General features: G+C 36.8%; 1 protein-coding gene across 1 annotated transcript in view; it reads left to right on the top strand.

The window, feature by feature from the left end:
- SCAPER (S-phase cyclin A associated protein in the ER) overlaps window positions 1-17,272 on the top strand; it is a 322,094-nt gene that overhangs the window by 124,876 nt on the left and 179,946 nt on the right. The window contains exon 24 of the mRNA XM_080929740.1: window positions 10,823-10,949. Within this exon, the coding sequence (XP_080785866.1) occupies window positions 10,823-10,949 (127 nt within the window). The remainder of the gene's footprint in view (window positions 1-10,822; window positions 10,950-17,272) is intronic.

The following is a 17,272-nucleotide window of genomic DNA, read 5'->3' as shown; positions in this document are numbered from 1 at the left end:
GAGCTATGAACTAGCAATCTTATTTGAAAACAAATTGAAACCCGAAAATTTAGTGAGCAGAATGAAAAAAGCACAATGTTCAGGAACCATCCTGAAAGAGTGGCATGCCATTAGCAGGAAAGAGAGAAGAGGAAGTGGTACCATGGAAGCAACACCCACCTCATTACCAAGTAGATTTGCTGTTTAAAACACTGATGTCCTGACGTCTGCATACGAAATTTATTGAAATTGTAATAATGTAATTTTCCACACAGAAAAGCTGAGGACTGTGTGGGCTGGCTGTTGAGTCCTACAGCACCTGTAAAGATGAACCAGCACCATTACTTCTCAAACTATTCCATAAAATAGAGAAGGAGCAGTTCCAGATTCATTCTGTGAAGACAGTAATGCCTTGGATAAAGACATGAAAATAAAAATAAGGTTATGTAGGGCAGACCTGAGCCAGCTTGTCCTGGATGGGAAAACCAGCAAGCATTCTCATCCACTGTCACTGTTCTTTTGAAGCAGCATTGGGAAAGAAAACGAGAAAGAAGAAGCCATGGCCATAGAAATAAGCCAAACAAAAGAACCGAGATGGTTACAAATAAAAAAAGAAATTCAATTTCTCCAATTGCAAGTGATACACTCTTATAATTACAAAGTCTACCAGAAGACTCTTAGATGTGCTAAACACTTTCAGGAAAGTAACAGGATACAAAACCAGCACACAGATTGGAAGCTTTTCTGTATACCAACAACTTACCCCTACAATAGCCTTTAAAACCCTAATATCTAGGCATAAACTTAGCCTTCATGTTAAAGACCTAAACACAGAAAACTATCAGGCACTGGAAAACAAAAAGAATACAGAGACCTTCCATGGTCATGGTTTAACAGACTGTAATTAAAATGGTTAGGTTACTATATCAATGTACAGATGTAATACAGCCTTTATCAAAATACAGCTGAGGTAGAAAGTACATCTTAAATTTCATGTGGAAACAAAAAAGACCTTGAATAACCAAATACATCCTGAACTATAGGCACTGTTGAATGTATGCCAACACCTGACTTCAAACTGTATTATGGAGCTACATTAACAAAATCAGCATGGTACTAGAATAAAAACAAATATGTAGATTTATGAATAGTGTAGTTGATCCAAAAGAAAGCCTAAACAGCCATTTATTCTTCATTAAGATATCCAAAAAAGACATAGTCAAGAAAGGCTGTTCAGCTCATGGTGCTAGTCAAACAGGTTATTGAAATGTAAAAGACTGGATATAGACTCCTGTTCTTCACCCAATACAAAAATCAATTAAAAGTGTACAGAGAAGACCCAAAATCAAAACCTATGTTAATACAATGACAGAAATTTGAAACTATCAGAATAAAAAATTGGAGAACACATTTAGTTATTATGTATAGACAATGCCCGTCTAAATAGAATTTTAGATAAAAAGATCAAGAATTAACAAATGAGATCGCATAAAATTAAAAGAAAAACCTTTCACATCAAAGAAATTAATGAAGTAAAGATAGTAATATACAAGAAATTCTATACCCACATTTATGGGATAGGATTTATTTCTAAAGACCAAATAATCGATCAACAAAAACAAACAGAACTGAACAAATGCTTTTCACATAGAAAACTGTTCCTGACCAGTGAACACAAATGCTTTACTGTATCTTCATCTATTATGCATAGACAAGTCAACACTATGCTGAGGTTCTTCCTTTCCTGTTGGAATGGCTCCTACTAAGAAAGTGAAAGCATAGGATGTGTGAAGGAAAAAGAAACTCTTCCTGCCTATGGGAAGTAGATTAAACCAGCTAACATGAAAACCATCTTGCAAGCTTCTCAGAGAACTAAAGATAGACCTCGGACATGATTCCCTCACACCACAGCCGGGGATGTGGTTCAAAACACCACAGCCATCTTACTGTGGAGGATTGCTCCATACTCAGTCTTCACGGCACAGTGTAACACAGCCATGCTCTGGTATAGGCTTAGCCTTTCGTCAACTGACCTCATTAAAAACGTGACCTAAACAAAGTGGAGTTTTACTTTGTGGACTAATAATGGTGCTGTGGTTAAAGCACTGAAACTAAAGCTCTTTGTTTTAAGTAAAACATGCCTCTACCACAAAAAAATAGGAGTGTTTCTCATGTGAAATGAAGTGGGGGGGGGGGAGGAAAGGTTAGGGTTCATTATATCCTTAGGAATTGAGGAGAGAAGGATGAAGAAGTAGGGTGACAGGAAAGGTAACACAGGTGAATATGATCAAAGTTTACCATTTCCATGCATGGAAATGCCAATAAAACCCCTTTGTACAATTAATACGCAATAATATATAAAGGTAAAATTGACAGACCTGTAGCTAGCCTAAGAAAAAAATGCAATGTAAGATTCAGCTTAACTGATGTCAAAAAGAAAGTAAGATGACAGTGTAAAGCCCAAGTTTATTGAGTGGATAACATATCAATAAAAGAAATAAGAGTTATTCACTAATTTGATTACTTGGATGAAAGAGGTTATTTGTTAAAAGGCATCTGCCAAAATTACACAAGAAAATCTACAGTATACTGGGATTCTGTCTATTAAAGAAATGTCATCAAAAACTAGACAATATTGTAGATGCCAAGAAGTGCATGCTGACAGGAGCCTGATATAACTGTCTTCTGAGAGGCTCTGCCAGAACCTGACAAATACAGAGGCAGATGGTCTCAACCAACCATAGGACTGGGAATGGGGTCCCCAATGGAGGAGTTAGAGAAAGGACTGAAGGAGCCAAAGGGGTTTGCAACCCCATATGAAGAACAACAATATCAACCAACCACCCAGTGCTCCCAAGGACTAAACCACCAAATAAAGAGTAAACATGGTGGGACCCATGGTTCCAGCCTCATACGTAGCAGAGGATCCTTGGCCCTGTGAAGAAGGCTCAGTGTCTCAGTGTAGAGGAATGCCAGAGAGGGGAGGTGGGAGTGGATGAACAGGTGGGAAACACTCTCATAGAGGCAGAGGGAGGGGAGTAGGATAGGGGGATTCCAGAGGGGAAACCAGGAAAGGGGATAATAACACTTGGAAGGTAAGTAAATATCCAATATAAAAAGAAAAAGAATCTTCCATAACAATATACTGCATGGCCAAGATCTGTTCACTGTTCATTTGTACCAGATATTTAAAGAGGGAATGATTCTAAGTTGTCTGTAATCTGTTTGGAAACTTGTGGCTACGTAATTCATTTTATCAGGCAAATGTTATTCTGATATTTCAAACCTCAAAACAAAAATATTAGAAGCAAAACACGTGGGTGCAACGAAGGGGGCAACATTTGTGGTTTAAATAAATGAATTAATAAAAAAAACTAAATTAAAAGGAAAAACAGATACAAACTTGGATGCAAAATTTCTCAGAAATACTAAAAATTAATCACTGTTTTAAAAATGTATTCTTTTTCCAGAATATTTTCTAGTGTTCTGTTTCTTTAAAAAAAAGGTGGGAGCTGGGGGAGGAGTGTGGGAGGGGGCACTGGGAGTGTGACAGTGAGCGGATTATAAAAAAAATCAGTAAAAAAAATTTACAAGTCTAATTTTTAGTCCATTTTATGAATTTTCATATATGTATTGTTTTAATTCTCAATATACTTTTCTTCAGTTTTGATAAGAAATGTTTTATGCTAATTTTCTAGGTTTATAGTTTTTGTTTTTATTTATTATTTATTTTTAAAATTTTAGATATTGTGTATCCTTGCATGGCCTGGAACTCTCTGGACCAATCTTCAGTAATCTTTGTGCCTAGTATTGCTTACTTCAGAGATTTTGGTGGTCCTTTCCACAGCTTGCTTTTACATGTGTTAGAAGCCAGAGGTGATGGAACATAGCATTCATCCTAGCACTCTGGAGGCAGGGGTAGGCAAGGTCTTACTAATGAGACCATCTTCATCTACATAGTGACTTCTAGACCAGCTGTGGATACAATGAGACAGTCTCAAAACAAACACAAAATCACAAAATTTATTTTTCTCATGTATTCAAATACATTTTTGAGTTATTTGTTTTTGTTACTTTCTATGTAATTTTATCTTTAGTTTGAATCCAAGTTATTTATAAATAAATTTAATAAATACAATAATTTAATAAGTATTTAATAAATATAAAGTTTGCTCCAATAGTTTTAGTAACTTGTTATAATTAACGAGTATATATAATCATATACACAACTGTGCAAAGCAGCACCATAAGTAATGACACAAATAGTCAAGCACATAAGTCTGTGGGACTTTTTATAGCATGAATTGATTTATATCTTAAGATTTTGATTTTTTATTTTATTTTTCTACATTTTATTAGCATCTGAATCCAAGAGTACATACTACATTCAGACAAGGATACAAATTGTAAATACTTTAGATTTTGTGAACCTTAAGACTATGATATTATAGTGTAAAAAATAACCACACAATATGTGATATGTCTTTGTTCTAATGAAGCATGATTTTCACATAATACAAATAAAACTTTATTTTAAGATAGACAATAATTGGCTTTAAGTAAACTCATAATTAAATGGTCTTTATTTTTAAATAATATTTCTTTTTTTCTAAGATGCTTTGTTTCATATTTTGTCTTTTTCTAAGAAGCATGTGTCTACATGTATGTGTGTATATTTATATATAAACACAAATATATACAATCATGTTCAGACCCTAACTCTATCTTTTATCTTTTCCTATAAACTCACTTATTTGCAAGGAAGAATTGTAAACAATTAGCTGGCAACTTGTTTTACTCTCCATAATTTATTTACATCTTAACTTAGCAGGACTCATACTATTCCATTGTTCAGTTTCCCAATATTATGCCTAAAATTGCCATATGTCATTGTCCCCCTCCTTATAGTGTATTTTCTTGCTGTTGCAACCCCACTACAGTGTATATTTGTGTACTGGTTAGTTTTATGTCAGTTTGACTTAGAGTTATTTGAATGGAGGGAACTTCAATTGAGGGAATGCCTCCCTAAGATTTGTTTTTAAGATACTTTCTTTAATTAGTGGTTTATGGAGGAGGGCCCAGCCCATTGTGGCTGGTTCCATCCCTGGGCTGGTGGTCCTGAGTTCTATAAGAAATCATACTGAATAAGCCAGGGGAGCAAGCCAGTAAGCAGCACCCCTCCATGGACTCTGCCTCAGTTTTTGCCACCAGGTTCTTACCCTGTTTAAGTTTCTGTCCTGATGGACTACAGTGTAGAAGTGTAAGCCCAATAAACCCTTCCCCCCAACTTGCTTTGTAGTCATTATGTTTCATCAAAGCAATAGAAACCCTAACTAAGATAATTTATGCTCAACATTGTGTATATGAGTAATTTTGTTGGTCAGGAAAAGAAGCCAGCTTCCTAATAAGTAGTTATATTTTGGGCAGCTTCTCTACTTTCTTTGCTTTTCCACTTAGGCAACCTTGAAATCATTTGGTATTTTGAAAAAAGTACTCTCTCTTCATATTTTCACTGAGTAGTGCAAATTACACTACCTGTACTAGCTACCAGGGAAATGTGTGAACCAGATGTATGTGTGTTCTGCTTGTAGCAGGACTTCACACATGCTTTCCACTGCATGTTTCCACCACTAAACACAAGCATTTTGTTTGGATAGTTAGATGAAACATAAACTGTAGTTTACTGCTACTTTTTGAGTTGTACATACTCTTTTATTCTTTGACAGACTTTTAAAATTTTAATGGATAAATGTTAAGTAAAATTACATTCTATGAAATTACTCATTTGTGAACAAATTTTCTTTGAGTTAAGAAATGTGGCATAAGTGTTGGAGAGTAGTATAATTTTGCTAACTTACTGGCCCTGAGAAAGTCATCTAAATTCTCTGAACCTTAACTTCCTCAGTGTTCAGAGAGTACTGGTTGGCAGTGTTACTACAATGACTAAAGATCATGTATGTGAAGTTATTTTGAACCCTATAAGATTTATGAATATTATTAAGACTATTGCTGATACCAAGAAGTGCTTGCTGGCAGGAGCCTGATATGGATGTTTCCTGAGAGGCTCTGCCAGAGCCTTACTAATACAGATAAGGATGCTTGCAGCCAACCATCAGACTGAGCATGGGGACCCCTGTAGAGGAGTTAGAGAAAGGAGCTGAAGGGGTTTGCAACACCACAGGAAGAACAGCAATATCAACTAACCAGACTCCCTAGAGCTCCACCAACAAAGGAGTAAACATGGAGAGACCAGGGCTTCAGCTGCATATGTAGCAGAGGTTGGCATTGCCTGGCATCAAAAGAGGAGAAGCCATTGGTCTTGTGAAGGCTCATTTCCCCAGTGTAGGAAAATGCCAGAGTGGTTAGGTGGGAGTGGGTGGGAGGTGGTACATTCTCATACAAGCAGGGGCGAGGGGGGAACTGGGAAAGGGGATAACATTTGAAATGTGAATACACAAAATATCCAATTAAAACGTGAAAAAAATAGAAAAGGGAAAAATAATACATTTCTTGTCAACACCATTGACTCAACATTTAACTAATACCCTCTAGCTTGTGCGTTAGGTGATAGATAAGGAACTTCTTTCATGAACTTGACACTCTATTGTACAGTGCAGTCTACAGAATGATCTAAAACAGCCACACTTTCTATTTTAAATGAATTTATTAAATATATAGCAAACAAACACTAAGTAGTGCGTATCAAATAGAGAGATGCAAAGAAATAACAAAACATTTGTCAAACTAGCTGCTCAGACCATCCAACAGAGACAAGTAGTTGCTCAGTGTAGAGAGGAAACAAAATGTTACATTATGAATTTGGGGAATTACAAGCATATAGCAGAAGTTGACTGGGAAAATGATAATGTCAAATTTCAATTAAGGGAAACCCAGTGCAGGGTATATATGATATATTGAGGTTTTTAACTTAAGGCACAGATAGCAACAGATCAATCAAATCTAATACAACATAACAGCAGAAAACTAAGGAAGTTGAGTAGTCATGTAGAGTTTCTGGTTAAATTTTTGTTCATGGTTGAGCTTTCTGTGGCTAAACTTCTGACTTAATGTTCCCACTCTAGCCATTTTTATATCGGAGATAAATAATAGTCACCGTTGTTGGAAATGTTTTTCTTTTAGGTGTTCTTGAGGACAGTGTGTTTTTTTTTTTTTTTTAAACGACTTTATTTTGCAAAACAAAGATAAATGTAAAGATTTTAAACATTTTTTGCTTAAAATTGTACATTTTTGTCAGTACTGTTTTTTCAGACATTAAAATAAATTTTACATAAAACCATGTGAATATGTTTTTTAGTCAGTACTTGATTTTTTTCAAGGGCTTGACAGTATGCATTGAAAACGTACTAGTTGCAATAAGCGTAAAGTACATGCAAAACAAAACGCAACATGGAAATAGTCAAAGTCTTCTTGTTTTGTGAATATATGTATATTTTTTGTTTTCTTTATTTCTTGGACTTCATACAGTCTGTGAGTTGTTTCTGGGGGAGTGCAAGCCTCTGGGGTTAGCATCCCACTATCAGTGACTGCATATTATGTCTGTTCTTTTGTGACTGGGTTATCTCACTCAGGATGATCTTCTCTAGATGCAGCCATTTTCTTAAGAATTTGGTTAAGTCATTGTTTCTGGTGGCTGAGTAGTATTCCATTGTGTATATGTACCACAATTTTTGTATCCATTCGTCTTCTGAAGGACATCTGGGTTCCTTCCAGCTTCTGGCTATTATAAATAGAGCCGCTATGAACATTGTGGTGCATATATCTTTGTTGTGTATTAAAGTGTCTCTGGGGTATATGCCCAGAAGTGGAATAGCTGGGTCTTCAGGTAGTACTATATCCAATTTTCTGATGTATCGCCAGACAGATTTCCAGAGTGGTTGTATTAGCTTGCAACCCCACCAACAGTGGAGAAGTGTTCCTCTTTCTCCGCAGCCTCGCCAGCATCTGCTGTCATCTGAGTTTTGGATCTTGGCCAATATGACTGGTGTGAGGTGGAATCTTAGGGTTGTTTTGATTTGAATTTCCCTGATGGCTAAGGATGTCGAGCACTTCCTCAGATGTTTTTCGGCCATTCGGTGTTCCTCAAGTGAAAATGATTTGTTTAGCTCTGTACCCCATTTTTTAATAGGGTTATTTGATTCTCTGGTGTCTAGCTTTTTGAGTTCCTTGTACACCTTGGATATTAGGCCTCTATCTGATGTGGTGTTGGTTAAGATCTTTCCCATTCTGTTGGTTGCCGTTTTGTTTTCTTGACGATGTCCTTAGCCTTACAGAAACTTTGCAATCTTATTAAGTCCCATTTGTTAATCTTTGACCTTAGAGCTTGAGCCATTGGTGTTTTGTTCAGGAAATTTTCTCCTGTGCCTATGTGTTCTAAGGTTTTCCCTACTTTCTCATCTAATAGTTCCAGTGTATCTGGTTTAATGTGGAGATCTTTAATCCACTTACACTTGAGCTTTGTACAAGGAGATAAGAACGGGTCTATTTTCATTCTTTTGCATGTTGAGTGCCAGTTGGACCAGCACCATTTGTTGAATAGGCTGTCCTTTTTCCATTGAATGTTTACTGCTCCTTTGTCAAAAATCAGGTGACCATATACATGAGGGCTCATTTCTGGATCTTCTATTCTATTCCATTGATCCACTTGCCTATTTCTGTACCAGTACCATGCAGTTTTCAGCACAATTGCCTTCTAATATAGCTTGAGGTCAGGGATAGTGATTCCCGCAGATGTTTTTTTGTTGTTGAGGATGGATTTCGGTATTCTAGGTCTTTTGTTATTCCATATGAAATTGCACATTGATCTTTCCAATTCCATGAAGAACTGGGTTGGAATTTTGATGGGGATTGCATTGAATCTGTAGATTGCTTTTGGTAGGATGGCCATTTTTAAGATGTTGATCTTTCCAATCCATGAGCATGGGAGATCTTTCCATTTTCTGAGATCCTCCTCAATTTCTTTCTTTAGAGGTTTGAAGTTCTTGTCATACAGGTCCTTCACTTGCTTAGTTAGAGTCACACCAAGGTATTTCATAGTTTTTGTAACGATTGTGAAGGGTACCTTTTCCCTAATTTCTTTCTCCACATGTTTGTCCTTTGAGTATAGGAAGGCTACTGATTTGTTTGAGTTAATTTTGTATCCGGCCACTTTGCTGAACTTGTTTATCAGCTGTAGGAGTTCTCTGGTGGAATTTTTGGGGTTACTCAAGTACACTATCATGTCATCGGCAAAGAGTGATGTTTTTATCTCTTCCTTTCCGATTTGTATCCCCTTGATCTCCTTTTAGTGTCTAATTGCTCCAGCCAGGACTTCCAGTACTATGTTGAATAGGTAGGGATAGAGTGGGCAGCCTTGTCGAGTCCCTGATTTTAGTGGGATTGCTTCAAGTATCTCGCCATTAAGTTTGATGTTGGCTGTTGGTTTTCTGTATATTGCTTTTATTATGTTTAAATATGGACCTTGGATTCCTGTTCTTTCCAGGACTTTTAACATGAAGGGGTGTTGGATTTTGTCGAATGCTTTCTCAGCGTCTAGTGAGATGACCATGTGATTTTGGTCTTTAAGTTTGTTTATATGGTGGATTACATTGATGGATTTCCTTATGTTAAACCATCCCTGCATCCCAGGGATGAAGCCTACTTGGTCATGATGAATGATGGTTTTGATGTGTTCTTGGATTCGGTTTGCAAGGATTTTGTTGAGTATTTTTGCATCAATGTTCATAAGTGAGATTGGTCTGAAGTTCTCTTTCCTTGTAGGGTCTTTGTGTGGCTTAGATACGAGGGTTATTGTAGCCTCAAAAAATTAGTTGGGTAATATTCCATCTGATTCTATCTTTTGGAATAGTTTGGCGAATATTGGTGTTATATCCCCAATAAATGTCTGATAAAATTCTGCACTGAACCCGTCTGGACCTGGGCTTTTTTTGGTTGGGAGGCTTTTGATGACTTCTTCTATTTTTTTAGGTGTTATAGGGTTATTTAGATGGTTTACTTGGTCCTGGTTAAACTTTGGGACCTTGTATCTGTCTAGGAATTCATCCATTTCCTCCAGATTTTCCAATTTTGTGGAGTATAAGTTTTTGTAGTAGGATCTGATGACTTCTTGAATTTCCTTAGTTTCAGTTGTTATGTCACCACTTTCCTTTCTGGTTTTGTTAATTTGGATACTCTCTTATTGCCCTTTAGTTAGTCTGGCTAGGGGTTTATCAATCTTGTTGATTTTCTCAAAGAACCAACTCTTTGTTTTGTTGATTTTTTCAATGGTTTTTTTTTTTTTTTGTTTGTTTCTATTTGGTCTATTTCTGCCCTAATTTTGATTTTTTTCTTGCCGTCTACTCTTTTTGGGTATATCTGCTTCCTTTTGTTCTAGGGCTTTTAGCTGTGCTGACAGGTTGCTGATGTGAGCTCTCTCCAGTTTCTTTTTGGAAGCACTTAGGGCTATGAGTTTTCCTCTCAATACTGCTTTCATTGCATCCCATAGGTTTGGGTATGTTGTGTTATCGTTTTCGTTGAATTCTAGAAAGTCCTTTACTTCTTTCTTTATTTCTTCTTTGACCCTGCTATCCTTTAACAGAGCGTTGTTTAGTTTCCATGTGTATGTGGGCATTTTGTTGTCTTTGTTGTTGTTAAAGACCAGCTGTAGACCATGGTGATCTGAGAGGATGCATGGGAGTATTTCAATCTTCTTATATCGATGAAGGCTCGTTCTGTGTCCAATTATGTGGTCAATTTTCGAGAATATATATATATATATATAGTCATACATATATATATATACACACACACATAATTAATTAATGCAGGTTTTCATTTTGTATTTAAGGCTTCAGAGATTAGCCAAAGATCTTGTAAAACAACTTCAAGTGCAAGACAGTGGCTCTTGGGTAAATAATAAGGCTTCGGCTTTGGATCGGACCCTTGGTGAGATTGCTAGAATACTGGAGAAAGAGGTATGTAACAAGCCTGTTTTGCCTGACGCTTCATCTTTGGGATGATTTTACCACAACAGCAGAACTTGTGCTTTTCTTCTGCGTTGTTAAAAGCCAGCCAACAATTGGTAAATAATTTAAAATTTTTGGTTTTGTATTATTCTGTTGTTTCTTTTTGTTTTAGTAAAGTCCTAACTACACCATAGTGTTCTGCGATAATTTTCTCCTTATAAATGAATTGTTTACTCTTGACTGATAACTATACAGACCTGTAATTTGATAGTACAAAATATAAAGCATTGAACTTTAAAGCTTATAAATTAAAATATCTATGAAATACCAATTTCCTACCCATTTTGGACAGAAAATTTGATAATTTTCTTTAAAAATTTAAAAGTTACTTATTGTCTCAGTAATGCTTTAAAATCTATAGTGATTTTAATGGGTTTTATTTTACATAGAAGAAAATGTTCAATATAAAGTGCCATGTAATAATATCAATAATGTGTCAGTTTATTTTTCCCTAGTTCTTTTATCGTGCATTTACCTCATTTGGGTAATTTTGTGCTTTCTTGTGTTTTTTTTTTTAATTTTCTTTTAAAATAATTCTTAAAAATTGTCTTGAGAATTTTATACTGTAATTACATTATTTCCTGGTAATCAAATGATAATATAAGTTAATAATTTGTTAGCATTTAGATAAAAATCTCATTTATCATTTAAAGTAATGACTATAATTATTAGCAGTTTGTTTTCTTAAAACCATATTTTCTTGTTTTGAATATAGTTTTATTACTCTGTCAGTACAAATTTTTTTCTTTAAAAATATAGTTACTATAGTTTGACCACTTCAAAATATATTATAAACTTATATTATTGGTTAGATCTGTGTTCTAATTTTATTAGTCTAATAAATGTACCTGGGATATTTTCTTTCATCTTCTGTATTACAAAGTACTTGATTGTGTTAATACTATATTTTACCCATTTATCAGACATCAGAATCTCTAGAGGGCTTGCTAAAACACATACTGGATTTCTGATTTAGTAGTTTTAGGGTAGGTCCCAAGAATTTTAATATCTAACATGTTCCCTTGAGATGATGGTGGTATGAGTCCAAAAACCTTATTTTGAGAGTCAGCTATAAGCTGTGGCATATGCCTTGGTGTGGAATTGCTGAGTTCTTGGCTATAGGAATTACAAACCTTTATGCTAAGTTTCACTTTGGTATAGACGGTACAGTCTTTCACAGGAGCCAACAGCAGCACATTCAGTACTGCCTTGTGGCAGAAACACATAATGAGTTTCTAAAATACCCCTTTCAGAGTGTTGAAGAGCTCATAAATTGGTGGTTGTCAGCATGTGCTATTTAGAAGTTTGATATGGCAGGAGAAATGAAACCTTAAATGTTATATACTGATTATTTTTGAAATTTGAATTAAATGGTATTTCTTTAAAGATACCACCACTAACTAATCTCAAAAAAGTATTTTAGATAGAATTATTCAAAACGATTTTAAGAAAAAATGTTAACATGACCCATATAAAAATGTATTTAGTATAGATGCCTAAATAAGATTATTTAATGAACAAAGGGACAGTTTACCAAAATACCACTGGTTTTATATAGTGTAAAGGAGGGAAAGCGTTGTCTGACTCCTGGAATAAATGGTCTGTGTCAGAAACCTTGCTGTGAAGCCTTCCTTAGAGTGCTTCCTGCAGGACCACCTAAGAGTGTAAATGAGCCCCAGAATGACCCTCTGCTGCTTTTGTAATGAAACTCCTTTACCTGGCCAAGACACATGGGCTTCACAGAGACCTTTGTTGTGTAGACTGCACTGACTCTGTGGTGTAATTCAGCTGGTAATATTTGTAATTTAGGGCTAGGAATTGTAAAATAACCATCTTCTGTTTGGAAAGCTGTCTGGAGTAACAAAACCTCAGGGAAAGACTTGGAATCAGCCTGTCAGTGACAAGAGAGACTGGTGACTCCTAAGTACCCCTCACTGAGAATGGCTAAAAAATGAGTTTTGAGCACCCCCTTTTCCCTCTCCCTCCCTCCTCCTCTCCCTCTTCCTCTCATCTCTCTCCTCTCTATCTCCCTCTCTCTTTTTGAAACAGGGTCTTACTATGTTGGCCTTTGTTTCCCAAGTGCTGACATTAACGCTACTATGCCCAGCTGAGAACTTCTCTTAATTTAGTCCCCAAAGCACTAATGTCTTTATTACTTCTCTGATACAGTTTCTTTATATAATTTTTCTGAGATTCTGAGAATTTTAAACCTACTAGCTTAAGTTTATTGATAAAATCTCTCTTGTCCTGGAAATGATCCAAAATAAATACTCCTGGGATTGTTAGGTATCTTTTTTTCTTCAGACATGAACAGTGTATATAGTTTATTGCATGCTTTTTTTTTTAACAATATGTAACAATTTCCATGTAGAGATATTTGTCTCATAGGTTTGCATTCCTTCTCAATTTTTTTCCAATGGAGAGAGTGGGGTTTTCTTTAAAGAACTGTAATGGCAAAGCAAAACACAACACTTAGGAAGTGGAGCTTCTCAGTGCCATTCGAGTTTGCCCCAGTGAGGGCAGCTGTAGAAAGAAGTGTAAGGGATGCTGAGGTGTGAGGTCTAATAGAAGGTTTCCTCCATAATGGTAAGACCAGAACAGTCTGCTCCTTCATTTAGTGGAACTTCTGTTTACTGCCAGAGACTATGAAGGAGGCATCTTGGCACAGTATAAGAATTATAACCCAAAAGTTATTTGCAATCCTATTTCATAACACTTCTGTTATTTCAAATGCTGAGTTAAGTTTGAAGTGGTCTGAGATCATTGAAGTAGCATGCTTCATGGTAAATAAATACAGATAGTTCATCTTAGACCTCACACTTTTTTTACTACATTATTTACGTGTGTGAGGTCAGAGGACAACTCACAGGACTCGGTTCTCTCCACTGAGTGGGTCTCAAGGATGGAGCTTAGGTTGTCAGGCTTTGCAGTAAGTGCCTTTACCTGCTGAGCCTTCTCACTGGCCTACCTCAGGTACTTCTGTTGCATAATTTGAGAAGGACAAGCAGACTAGCAAAGCAAGGGAAGAAAGCATCACAGAAAGAAGTAAGTAAGCTGTGGTGAGTCATACAAGAAGCCGTGACTGGCGGCTTTGTAGCTCTCCTAGTGAGGGCTATAGAGATGCACTAGGTGGCTGTGAAGGAATCGGAATGCAGCTACCTACGAGAATTAAATTAGCACTATGACTGAGCAGATCTCCACTGATGACAGTAACACCAGGCAAAGGCAAAATATAAATACTTACACTGTTAGAAAGGTGTTAGTTGCTGAGCTGGGTTCAGTTGGAGACTCAGTAATACTGTTGACATGTTTGTCCAACTTGTGCAGAAAAAATCTTTGGGGTTTTAGAACATAAATGATAAAAACTGAAGAAAAATCGTGTTTTGAATTAGAATCTTTGGAGCGCTCAGGCAGAGCTGATGGGGTAGTATGTCCATTGCTGCAGAGCTGAGAGGGTTCTCAGTTCTCCATCACCAGGTGGACCGCGGATTCCAAATCACTGCCAACGACTTACGTTGCTAAACATTGCTAATAACCCAGGAATCTTACAGATGCAGGTATAAAATCTACTCTGGATAATGAGAACAGTCTTCTTTTCAAATCATTTCAACAAAACTTTCAAATTGAGTAAAGTAATTAGGCATATAAAGAGAACACTAGTGGAAATAAAAATCAGTACAAGCAGACTTACTTTCTATCATGATGCTTACAGGATACAAGTCTGAATTACCTTTGTTCTTAGACATATAGCATGCTTAAGAGAAAATTGACATTTGAGACCTGAAGACTGTAGTAATCAAAAATAATAGTAATGATAAAAATAATAATAAAAACTGTTGTATATAGATAGTTTTTTAATTGGATATTTTCTTAATTTACATTTCAAATATCTCCTTTCCCAGTTTTCCCTATGGAATCTCCCATCCCATCTCCCCTCTACCTGCCTCTGTGAGAGTGCTAACCCAACATCTTGCATGCCAAGATCAGAAGGCAACTTGTAGAGTAGGCTTTCTCATGTGTTCCTAGAGTTGAACCAGCTTATGAAGCTCTGTGTAAGTACCTTAACCCAAGGACAATCTCACCAGCCCTGAAGTGGAGTTTTGTTTTGTTTTGTTTTTTAAGAATCAACAGCACCAAAACATAGTTATATTGTATTGCATGAAAATATGTACCTGTGAGTATATGTGTGTGTGTGCATGCATGCACGCATGCCTCCCACACATGTGGAAAAAAGAAAGCATAATGCATCAAGATATATGTTGTAATTTAAAAGTATATAGTTTGAAATGCTGGAGAGATATCTCAGCAATTAAGAGTACTGGCTGCTCTCTCAGTAGACCTAAGTTCCTTTCCCAATACCATGTGTATCTCAAGTTCTAGAGAATCTGCCATGCAATTCTAAATAGTAAAAATTAAAATGAATTTTAAAAATTACATTAAATAAAGTGAGGGATTAGACTTTCCTTCTTGCAATGCTGAAGTAGAAGAGTCAGAATGAAAAAGGAAAAACTATAATCTGAAGAAGTGAGAAAAACATTGGGAGTCAAAAGAAAGCTAAGAGGAGAGCTAGGAAGAACAGAGAAACAGAAGGCAGCCTAGAGAAAAGGAGAAAAACATCTGCATCCCACCTGCTGCTCTCCAGGGGCAGGGACAGCAAAGCCTCCAACAGGAAGCCTCCAGGCTTCAGTAACAACAGACAGGTATCATGCAGAAAAAGAAAGCCTGACTTCTCTGGGACAGGAAATCCAGTGCCTGGGTTTTTGCTGCTAGTGACATCTGTGTGGCAGCACAGTAATGAAGTTAGAAGTCCACACTCCTCCCCAACCCCACGTCTCACAGACCTATAGTCAGGTGTCATTTTCTGAGAGATAGTAAACTACTCTAGGGAGTTGTACACAAAGACTCGGGGAGACAAACAGCCATAGTATCAGGGTAGAAGATGACCTTGAGATAGTTTTATAGAAGGGGAGAGTCCAATGAAGACCTGCTATAAAAATCAAGAGTGAGAGACAAGAGTTCTGGTCAGTGCAGAGTTTAGTTCCACATTCTGTGGCCACAGTGTCTCAGCCTTGTTACACCTGTAGTTTACTGCAGAGTCTTTTAACTATGTGTTCTGTGTGCTGGCCAGTCTTAGGACATACAAATTAGAGTTATCTAAAAGGAGGGAACTTCAACTGAGAAATAGATCCATGAAGTCTGGCTGTAAGACATTTTCTTAATGAGTGATTAATTAGGGAGCTCATTGCGAATGGTTCCATCTTTGGGCTTGTGGTCTTGGGTTCTCAAAGAAAGCAGGCTGAGCAAGCCAGTAAGCAACACCCCTCCATGTCTTCTGCATCAGCTCCTGCTTGCAGATTGTTGCCCCAAGAGAATTCCTGCTCTACTGTTTTTTGATGGTAAACAGTTACATAAAACCAGGAATGAAATAAACCCTTTCTTCTCCAAGTTTCTTTGATCATAGTGTTTCATCACAGCAAGAGTAGCCCCAAGATGCCCTGTTACCTGTAGATTACTGTCAAGGAATTTATCCCCATGCCCTGATAACCTGTGATTGCTGTGAAAGCTGTTAGCTCCATGCCCATGATGGTTATTTTACCTTGTAGAGCTGCATCCCTGCTGTGTATACTTGGTTATGAGTAGGACTGGCAACTCTGACCCCAAGTTTACAAACCACTTAATGCTGTTCTCTCCTCAGCATACTGCTGTGCGGCAACTGAAAGTACTGAGACAGACAGACAGAATGCCTGGTACCTTTAATACCTAAGTCAGCACTTCGCTTCTTGTACCCTCTGAGGGACTCAGAGGACAGCTCTCAATTTGAACATTTGCTGTCTTTAGAGTATACAATCCGTGGTGCCTTTGGGACAGCTAAGAACCTTCCTAGCCCACAGACCACAAAGCTCATAGAATCAGTTGGTTCTTGATATACAGGGAAGGGAATCTTGTGAAGTGAATGCAACTCTGACACTGACATTAAACCCTGTCCATCTCTCAGCATGCATACAGTAGCAGCCTGCATGGTAAGAACTTCAAACATAATAAACTCCACTGTAACCCACTAACCTACCACTCACTATGCACCTGGTAGATGCAGTTTCTGAGCACCCACCCCAAAGTGTCTCAATGATATTTTTAAACCTTTCTTTTTACTGTTACTTTTGATATGATTTTTACTTTATAAAGTGTTTCTATTTTGGTTAGTCTTGGCTTTTGCCTAATTTTATGTATCTTCTATTTTGTAATCACATTTTTTTCTCTTTTCATGTTTGTCA

The sequence above is a fragment of the Micromys minutus genome (assembly GCF_963924665.1).
Source record: "Micromys minutus genome assembly, chromosome: 16".
NCBI classification, from domain to species: domain Eukaryota; kingdom Metazoa; phylum Chordata; class Mammalia; order Rodentia; family Muridae; genus Micromys; species Micromys minutus.
Note: the sequence above shows the minus strand (reverse complement) of the source record. Positions and strands in the feature narration are given on the sequence as shown.